At 36.9% G+C, this 10,695-nt stretch overlaps 1 protein-coding gene across 7 annotated transcripts in view; it reads left to right on the forward strand.

Annotated features, from left to right (window-relative positions):
* Window positions 1–6,004, forward strand: part of LOC109918263 (Krueppel-like factor 3) — a 74,510-nt gene extending 68,506 nt beyond the window's left edge. For all 7 annotated transcript variants that reach the window (XM_048597731.1, XM_020518163.2, XM_048597741.1 and 4 more), the window contains 2 exons: window positions 3,154–3,317; window positions 5,160–6,004. In XM_048597731.1, coding sequence (XP_048453688.1) covers window positions 3,154–3,317; window positions 5,160–5,341 — 346 coding nt within the window. In that variant the 3' untranslated portion in view covers window positions 5,342–6,004. The remainder of the gene's footprint in view (window positions 1–3,153; window positions 3,318–5,159) is intronic.
* The last annotated feature ends 4,691 nt before the right edge of the window (window positions 6,005–10,695 follow it).

The raw sequence follows: 10,695 nt of genomic DNA on the forward strand, positions 1-10,695 counted from the left end.
ATCCTTCCATACCCAAATCAACCTAGTGAATCTTCCCTAAATGCCTCCAGTGCCTGTATATCACTGCTGAGATAAGGGAACCAAAACAGTTCATACTTTTCCGGGTGTGGTCTGACTCATGCATTGTATAACAAGCCTTCTGTATTTTTATACATCTTTCCCTTTGAAAAGAAGGTCAAAAGTGCATTTACCTTCCCTTTTAGTTGCTGAACTTGAATGCTCAATTTTTGAGATTCATGTAATAAGACACTTCTTTCATGTTGATACTTTTCTAATTTATAAAGTAATTGATTTTTGAGAATCCTGTTGATGGAAGTTAATCTAAATTTGACGTGAAACCCTCTAAACTATTAGATTGGCAGATGCAGATAATTTCCTTGTAGTAGAAATACAGGTGATGTTTATTGTGTCTTTATTTGGAGATCTGTAAGTTAACAAGGCAAATGTAAAGCATTCACTACATGAGCTGATTTGCTGCCCCAGAAAAATCTGGAGAATTGTAATTCTCCCTTGACTGAACCTCTTCCACCACTCTCACCAGAGTATAGATACCAGATTCAGAAGCAACCAGGGATGACAGATTGCAGCGGCAATTAGAGATTGAGGAGTGGAATGAGTTGGAAGTAAAGGGTGCCTTTATAATATGAGCGCAAGGGTACAGTTGGAGAGATGGCGTGGCTCTGTGAAAGGGGAGAGAATAAATATAGAAACAGTTATGGGTTGCGATGATCTTATTTCACTTAGAAAACAAATTACTTGCTCGTTTATATAATTATTGTTTGTGGGACCTCAATGTGTTGTAATTTGTCTGGTGTGTTTTCCTACATTGCAATATTGATTAAATTTCAACGGTATTGCGTTGATTATAAAGAGCTTTGAGCAAAGGGCTATATAAATGCTTGCCTTTTCTTTTTATGATCATGATGATTTCCCCAATTCGTCTAGCAAATTGGTTTAAATGTGTTTTTTTTTGCATTACATTACAAAAGCATGAAATATGTCAACAGAACTGAATTATTTTAGTAGGTGGAATCAAGTCATTGACTTCTGGGTATCTCTCATGACAGAATCTCCTTGACATACTAATCTCAAACCATGCTCTCCAATGTTAATAAATGTGTCTGTAAAAGAGCTATAAAGAAGTGAGAATAAGATGACGTTTGCTAGTGTCAAAGAATTTCTGTCATTTAGAATTATCAGCCAGGCAAGTGTCAGTAAGAATAATGCAACAATATAATTTTTCACCAATAAAGCCTAGCTTTCTACAATGACACATGCCTAGAAGGAATACTTAACAATAAACACCCAGAAAATGTCCACTCTGTTTTGCAATAAGTACAATTGCACTTTTGTAAGCTTATTCATTTCAGTGTCCTCTAATATTGCAGAGATTTTAAAAACATCTGAGGGAAGCATACAATGAGGTTTGTTTCTAAATAAAAAAATACATTTAAACCAACGTGTTTAGATGTAATTTTAACGCGAATAGAGATACCTAGCCCTTTTATAATGCAACAGCTGATTAATGGACTGCAACAGGAGGGAATAGGTGTTTACAGATTGAAATACAAATAGCAATTTAACCGCACAATGATTTCAAGTTTAGTCAGTTGTTTTAGTGTTCGTTGTATATGGACGACAAAAATATATTATCTTTGAACTTGACTCCAAACACAAACTTAAGACCAGGCTGGAATTTTATGACCCTCGGGCTAGTTGACCAGCGAGGCAGTGGGGCATAAAATTGGACATCATAGTGGGTGATGCTGAACCAGTTGCCTACATGCCTTCACTCTGATTTTACCTGCAAAGGGCATGTTGAGCAACCTGTTTTCCTGTCGACCAAATGAAGGCTGTAAATCAGCTAATTAAAGGCCTCTTCCCTCTGGTACTCAATTTTGGCTACAATGTAAAGTGTCACATTAATTGTCTAGATCATCAGATGAAAACTGGTGGCCTTGTTGCTAAGCTACGGTGATGGGTGCTTCCTGTTTGGGCAATGTATGCTCAATGGAGAGCCTTTAAAAGTTTGTTTTCTCCCTCACACACCATTTCTCCCACACCCCTTTACTAAGGCCTGACCATGGCAAAACCCCAGACTTGCATTAATTCAGGGTTCAACTGGAGTCTCTTTGCAACCACCACATCTGAAGCTGGGACGAGAGAGTTGCTAGCCATACGATTGGTTGATTTGCTGGTTAAAAGGATCTGATGGTTGTAACATTACTGCAGGGTGACACAGTAGCACCAAGGCAGATTTACCTCCATCTTTTCAGCCAGGTACCAACAATTCTACCAAATGTGACTCTGTGGAAATGAAAGGGGACGGAAATGACCATATTATAAAAATCATACGAACAAATGATATGTACCAAAGAATAGTACACCTCAATTCAGATCATTCTGAAATATGAATGGAATGAGAAATGAGGAATATTCAGCCAAAATCCATAACATAATCCATTTTGAGCCTGTTAATTCTTTGCCCAGTCTGTGAGTTCTGATAGTTTATCCAAGACACTGCATGCAAAGCTATCAGAAATGTTGTTTATGAGAAACCCTCTCACTATGTTTTAAAAGTAAAAGATGAATTAGTGGAGTCCTGGGGTCCTTGGTCAGAGATCTTCTGAAAAGAAATGATCTGTTTACACCAATGGGAAATGAATTTCCCAAAACCAAACTTTGACAAACCAATCCAAACTCCTGAGCATTAAATGACAGTCAGTCGGAGCAATCTCTTTTTTTTCAGGGGGGTGGTGGCATTACAAATAAATTTGTCTGCACAAAATATCTCTGAACCGTTTTGAATCAACATGTTAAAAAAAAAAAGAAAAGCAAAATACTTCTGATGCTGGGAATCAGAATAAAAACAGGAAATGCTGGAGAAACAAGTCATTGGATTCGAACCTCATTAATTGAGTTTCTCTCTTGACAGATGCTACCAGACCTGTTGAGTTTTTCAAGCAATTTTTTTGTTTCTGTTGCAAATACGTAAACGTTTTTCATATTTTGAGTGCAGGTGCACAGATTCTACTCCCCCATTTGAAGTCTAGCTCATAAATGTACAGAACAAATGGAACAGTATCATCAATACAGAAGTATCCATTGTTGGTTGAACAGATGAAATGCAATACCTTATTTTTGTTCCATCAGGAGCCATAAACCTTCAGTAATCATGCACGCTGTATCAAGACCGCACCCAGTTGAATCTCCAGACACACAGAAGAAGCGTCGCATACACAAGTGTGACTTTGATGGATGCAACAAAGTTTACACAAAGAGCTCACACCTCAAGGCACACAGGCGGACGCACACAGGTAAGAGAAATCTAAAGTATTGTCATTCCCCAAGAGCCCAAATGTTTTATAATGGAGCCATTAAATTTCTGTCTGTCTGTGCAAAATTCTTCTGGGACTAGCTACAATCTCTGATGATTTTAACCAGGTTTAAACAGCCCCATTTGTGGTTTTTTTTTCCTTTTTGCAGCATTCACCTGTTCCAGATTCAATAAACCATCAGTGAAAATCCCAATTTTACATTCCCCTACATATAAAATTCTTCTGCTGACCTTTCCACCGGATTCCTACCAGCCCTGACCCCTTTTTGCAGTGAAACTAGTGCGGGCTACCGTTGAGGCCCTCAAGTGATTGATTAATGACCACACAAGCACCATTCCCACCCCAGCTTAATTTTCAGATTATTATGAGGAGCTTTTTCCTTTGCCCCAGCCAAACTCTGCCCTCTGTGGATGCTCCCCCCGCCTTTCTGCCTCTCCACCAATAGCTTCACTCCCTCTTCTGCTCATTTTGCTCACCCACCAGGCCTCAGCTCCCCTTACTGCCTTGAGACCCCACACTTGCCCAGTCCTGGACTTGGCCATGAATTTAGACTTTAATTTTCACTGGGGAGCGTGAAGAGAAGAGGAGTTTTCCCTGGGAGGCAGGTCAGGCAAAGGCTGCCAGCTATGGTTGTAGACTGGACGCAAGGCCTGCCTCACTGCTTCAGAGTTGTGTGAAAGATTAATAAAAACTCAGGAAACCGTAAACAGTCATCTAGCCTTTACTGCTAATGCAATCTCCATGCCCCATCCATCCAAATTCCTTCAACTAATACCCTTTACTGCACCCTCCATGCCAACTTAAGCCTCTGTACCTCACCCCTTTGCATTCCCTATGCCAAACTATGCCTTTTGTTCATCTATATGGCAACCTATGCCCCCATTCACTCATCCCAATGGTCATTTATAGCTGCCAAATCAATTTTGAACCAACTCCTGCCAATCTATTTCTCCCACCACTGGTCATTACCGTTCCCTATCCATAGTATCCACTATGGATGCATCATGGAGTCATGCCAAAATTACATTACAATTGAGTCTAATGATAACTTCAATGTTTAGAAAAATCTGCCATCGATTAAAATTATTTTAGTTAATCTCTTATGAAATAGATATTTCATTTAAGTACTTAAACTCATATAAAAACAAACATTTCCATTCAATAAACATTTGAAGGTGTGAATCAATTGCTCAATTAGCAGGCAAACCTCGCCCCTGCCCCGGTAAAAATGGTAAGTTGGGAAATCAGTCCTGCAGCGCAGGGGGATTATCTTAGCCATTTTCCAGTCCTCTGGGACCCTCCCTGACTCCAGTGATTCCTGAAAGATCATCACCAATGTCTGCACAATCTCCTTAGCTTTCTTCTTCAGGACTTTGGAGTGTAGTCCATCTAGTCCAGGTGATGTACCACCTTGAGACCTTTCACTTCCCCAACACCTTCTCCCTGTTAATGGTGACACCAGATCATTCAGACAATGCTTTTGGCAGACTGAAAATTGATTCCATTTGTGTAAGCAATTATTTTACTTTCTGTTGTTTATTGTGGAAATAAGCCTGCATTTCAAGGAATATTTCTTAAAGTTTTAAATCTGACTGCAGTCCCAACAGTAAATTAAACGAGTAGTTAGTTATAATTATGAATGTTCCTTATTATGAATGTTCCTTATTCTGAACTAATCTCAGGCTAATTTTCTTAATATTATATCCAGAAATATTTGGTCTAAATTTTCTTTCATGACATTGCAAAGGTTAAACATAAGAATCTTCGCAATAACTTCAAATTATTTGTTACGGTGAACTTCCGTTTTCCTTTTTTCTGCAGGTGAGAAGCCCTACAAATGCACTTGGGATGGTTGCACGTGGAAATTTGCCCGCTCAGATGAGTTAACTCGACACTATCGCAAGCACACCGGCATCAAGCCCTTCCAGTGTCCTGACTGTGATCGCAGCTTTTCCCGTTCAGACCACCTCGCCCTGCACAGAAAGCGACACATGCTGGTCTGAGTCTGTCATCTTTCACTGTGTAAGCCAGACAGGATGCAACTAAACTCATCCCTTTACTTAACTAAGATTCAGCTGGGCTGAATCCTTCAACAAATGAACTCTCTCATGTAGTCAGTATCTGATGTACAAACAATGCTCATTTTTTCTTGTTGTATGCAGGACTTATGTTTTAACAATATGAATGTCTTTATGGTGATGCATAGCATTCTCCACTGTGTGTATGGACTGAGTAATTTTTTTTTAAGTATAAAATTACATACTTCTGCCATCCGATTTGTTTGTTAAAATTGTCGGCATTTCACTTGATTAAAAAGCCTTTATAGTCTTGCCAGTGTAGAATGCTGCTGTATGCCATTTCCTTCATCAAAACCACACCTCATTCAAAATGTGTACTTTTTTGCAAATAGCTGATTGATGTTTTGTCATTATTCAGAGACAAATTTGGAAAGCAAATTACATTTTTGGTGTGAGGTTGGAGGACTCCAGGAAATTCCTGCGCAAACAACTGTGAAAGAAGGAAAGGCATTAATCTGGGTTTGGAGGAATTTGCCAATTTTGACCGACCTTTTTGACACATTTCGGCATTGCACTCACATCCTTTTCCTCAAATGCCATTTGTCTATTCTTTAGTGTTGGTATTCTATAGGTCCATCTCTTCTGCAGTGATGTCCACGTTTCAGTATCAACTTCAACAAGTTAATGAAGTTAACACAAAGGTTCAACAACAATGACTTCTCTTTATATCGTTGCACAACTGCAACCTCATATTATTACTGACTTTATTGGAAGTTCTCTTGTTCACGTAACATTCCCTTTCCCAAGTGGAAGTTTCATACTTTCACTGGTGGAGCTCAACCCATCCTGGAAATCAACCTGTCCAGTTCCCTAGAGTTCATAAAAATGAGACTTGAACTATGGGGTTCTGAACTATGATCCATTTTGTTTCATTTGTGGTCAAGTTACACTTTTTAATTTGATTGGATATGTGACCAACTTAAGGAAATTAAGAGTTTTTTCAGATAAATTAATTCAAATACAAAAGACATCCTCTTACAGAATCTGTCTTTTTATTGAATAAATGTTACCGAACACACACAATGGTCAAAAATGAAAAACATTAACATTTTATTTAAAGAATTGATTATATTTTGTCAGATAATAATTAAGCCAAATTTGACTCCTTACAGGAAGAATTAGGTAATGGGAATGTTGTGCATTGAATTGACAACTTCTAAAAGTGATTGTATGTTGTCCCATCGCCAATAAACCACATTATCATTGTTGTCTCTATTTTAGATGATGGAGAAAAATGACCCATGTATAACAAAATTCTTTAACTATCTGTGAGAAAGGAACCTGCTTCGAACAATTCTGCTCCACCCTTTTATCAAAATACCCTTATACCAACAGCTTCCTAATCTATAATTATACCATGGCACTTGACATATGCCTTTGGCAGGTAGACATAAATTGATTAATATAATGTTGGTTTCATGATATATCAATATGACACAACAGATGCTGTGCTGTCTAAAATCATCCTTGGGAAACTCTAAAATAATCAATGGGAATGAAGAATTCAAGAATTTGTGTGAGAAAATGTACTCTGCCAAATAAGGCATTTTGTCAAAGCTCAGTTGTTTTCATTTATTGCAACCGTTATAACATTTAATTTTAATAATTAAGGTATTTGGGCTAGTTCTATTAAGCTGCTCAAAAAATTGTCTTTTAAACATTAGTGTAAATATTTTTATTGCTGGTTTATTGCTTGCAGTTGGTAAGGTTTTAACATTTTTCACTACATCCAGTCGAACAAGCATAGTAATCTGAGGCTGATATGGACCTTGTCCTGTTTAAAGTTACACTACCGGCCGTTGGAGAACATTCTGTGATGTGGTTCATTAGATTCCAGTTTTATTAATTTATGCAAATGTTGAAAAGCAAACTTCAATTGCCATGGCTGTAATTTTTTTTCAAATATATCAATCACCAACTCTTCCAATTGTTTTCTGTAGAACTTTTAAAGCAACAAAATATTTTAAGTGAACAGCAAAACAAAATGATAGCCTAACCACCAGCATGGCTTCTGTGAACATAAACATGTTTACAAGTTTTTGAAATTTAAGTAAATCACAGGCTAATGCCACATACATGTATAAATCACCTCGATCTTACAAATCTATAATGTAAATAGACAATAGACCAGGTTTCATTCTATGTTCACACTTTGACTGTAATATGGGCTAGTGACCACTGCAGCCAATTTGGATATGTATCTAGTTTAATAATGCACTTTAATGCGTACCAAATATTATAAATTATATTCAGATTTGATATAATTTGGAGTGCAACATTTATTTCTGTAGCTCGTCTCATGGCTCAGCTGGTGAAAATTTAAATCAGTTTGGCATTGAGTCACACAAACCAGGAAAAGCACAAATTCGAACACACTTCATGAGAAATCATCTCACCACAGCATACCAGTAGAAATGCTATAATTAGCCTCAATATCTTTTAAAAAATTGAAACAAACAATCAAAGCAGTATCACTCCCATTCTAATTAGGATCAACATTTTCTGATGCTGTGAAATATATGTAAGGGTAGATGTCAAGTGAGGTCAGAATTGATACAGAGATAGTAGGAACTGCCGATGCTGGAGAATCTGAGATAACACGGTGTAGAGCTGGATGAACACAGCAGGCCAAGCAGCATCAGAGGAGCAGGAAGGCTGACGTTTCGGGTCGAGACCCGAAACGTCAGCTTTCCTGCTCCTCTGATGCTCCTATGAGGTCAGAATTGAGTTTGACTGTGGCCTACTGCCAATCACTGTCTATGTTTGAATATCTACTGAGGGTATTCAAGAGATGGAGGGGAGGAGGGACAAAGTTGTATGGTCCTACAGAACAGCAACTCAGCAACTCAACCTGTAAGGGAGAAAAATGAAATTTTTTTTTTGATTTCTGAAAACAAATAAATTTGCATTGGATCATCATAGTATAGTGACAAATAAACAGTAGTTAAGGTAAGATTTCCAGAGCAGTTCAATATTTGACCACATAGAAAATGATACCTCGGAGTTTATAGGTTCAACTAGATTGAGAATGTTTAGTAAGACGTAAGTATACAACGCGCAACTTATTTCAGAGTCACTTTGTGGGTGTGGGGCATCCCAGGTAGGAATACCTATAAGGAAATGCATCACTGCAGATGACGCTGTATATCAGAAGCAAGCGGTACAGAAATCTATGTAACAAAATAAAATGTGGACAGCATCAGATTCATATACATTTTAGAGAAATATTTCAGCTAAACAAGGGGCTGAGGGATAATGGAGATATGTGAACACAGTAATTTTTGGCGGCTGGCCTGCCTCATGTGTTGTAGTCATTCTTGAGATTTGTATAAGAGTGATGTGATTTTCTATAAGGTAGAGGTGTGGGGCACCTGCCTTAGAGTAGGACATCTTTCGAAGAATTTAAAATAAAACGCACTGCAAAATGAGTGCAATCAGGTAATAATCGCAGCACAAATAATAAATCTTGTGAGTTTCTATTGATTTTTTTTTTTGTACAAAGAAAAGGTCTCTGCTTCTAAAGGTAAAGTAATATTTTTTTAAGATTTATAATAAGGGTGTGAAAAGACTGAAATATCCGGTTGTGTCATTTATCGAGGTGGGAAGGGGGATTTAGATGGCATACACATTTTGAATCAATTCTTCTCAACTTAAGTACTTAAAATGTGAATTTTAACACTTTCTGTGGGGGAAACCATGCGTTTTGGTTTAGAATATTGGCTTTGTCTAGTTATTATTCCCAATGTCAACATCAAGAGGCATTTAAGAAAACTCAAGATGCTGAGCAAATGAAAGAAAATGTAAATATGTTTGTTTTGGTTTCTTGATTGTGTGCAGTAGCTATCACAGATAAAACTTTAAACTGATCCAGAAATAATGCATGATGTAATTGTTCCAATTTGGAACCACTTGTGCATTAGAATGATACTTACTATGTATTACAAGCAAATCCTAAATTAAGTATTTATACTTGTTAAAATATATTCTTTTCAACTGCGATATTATCATGTAAGGCTTTCAACAGTTACAAAGTCTATGATAAAGAAATGAATGCAATATTTCAAGGCCAATTTGTAGCAAAAGACGTGCCCTCAACATTTTCTCTACTGACCTGTGAATCTGGTGATGTTCAACAGAAGATGAAATTTATTTTTACTAGCAAGAATTCATCAAACAAAATGCTGTAACTATGAATCATGTAAGATCTCTACTTTATGAACTCTTTTTTTAAAAAAGTAGTGGTTATCTCTTTTTTTAACAAAACACATGCAGAAATAATAAATGTTGGAATAATGTTCGAAAGATTAAATTTCAGTACAAACCAGAAGGTGATTGGACCTACTTATCATTTGAATTTGACTTTCTCAGTTGGATGATTTTCGTGAGTTGCAAGCAGGCTGGTACATTAAGTTGGCATTGCAGTAGTGATAACAGTCATATGGGCCAAACTACTGTTTTCCCATCACCTCCACTTACTCCAGGCTTTCCAACAAGTGATGGATCGATGGTGAAGGAGACATCTGCAAAAGGAAGAAAAAAAATTGCCTGTTAATAAATACTTATGACTTCCAAGTGTTTAGGGTCTTGAAAAGTCATTGCTCTAGATATTTTCTAATCAATCTGGTTAGATATGTTATTACACACCTCTAGAGTACACTGGATTTGAACCCAGGTTTAACCACTGTGCTATAAGTTCCTAAGACGTTACTCTAAAATATTATATCCTATTGCCCTCCAGTGTGAAGATAATTCTATTCAACATCCATTGTGAAGCACTTTCATCTCTCAATCTATAATTTTCTACTCTTTACCCAGCTAGAATTATTTCATCTGCTCAGCATCTGTGAAGACCCACTTTGAGTATTCCAGCAGTTTATTGTTGAAAATTTAAGCAATAAATTGTGCTGAAAATGTAGAACAATATAGGACTATATTTCAAGGGATAATAAGACTAATTTGGGATTTTGTTAACTTTATTTAAGTCATACAATATTGTCTGCAGTCTATATAATTAAAGATGTGAAGTTATAAAGTTTTTTTTAACTATTTCTTCATTTCTAGATTGTCCCATGGGAGTTTAGTAATGACATTTTGTCATGTCAAACTGTGAACACAAATTTGTACTGTACAGTCTTACTCTATATTCAATATGTATATGTATTGTACATCTGTCAATAAAACTGTATATATACAAAAAAGATATACTTTGGTCAATGAATATAGTGCACGTTGATTAATCAGGCATGGCAATACAAAAGTCAGAATTTTGTACTCTCCGC

The sequence above is a fragment of the Rhincodon typus genome, chromosome 1 (assembly GCF_021869965.1).
Source record: "Rhincodon typus isolate 14 chromosome 1, sRhiTyp1.1, whole genome shotgun sequence".
NCBI classification, from domain to species: domain Eukaryota; kingdom Metazoa; phylum Chordata; class Chondrichthyes; order Orectolobiformes; family Rhincodontidae; genus Rhincodon; species Rhincodon typus.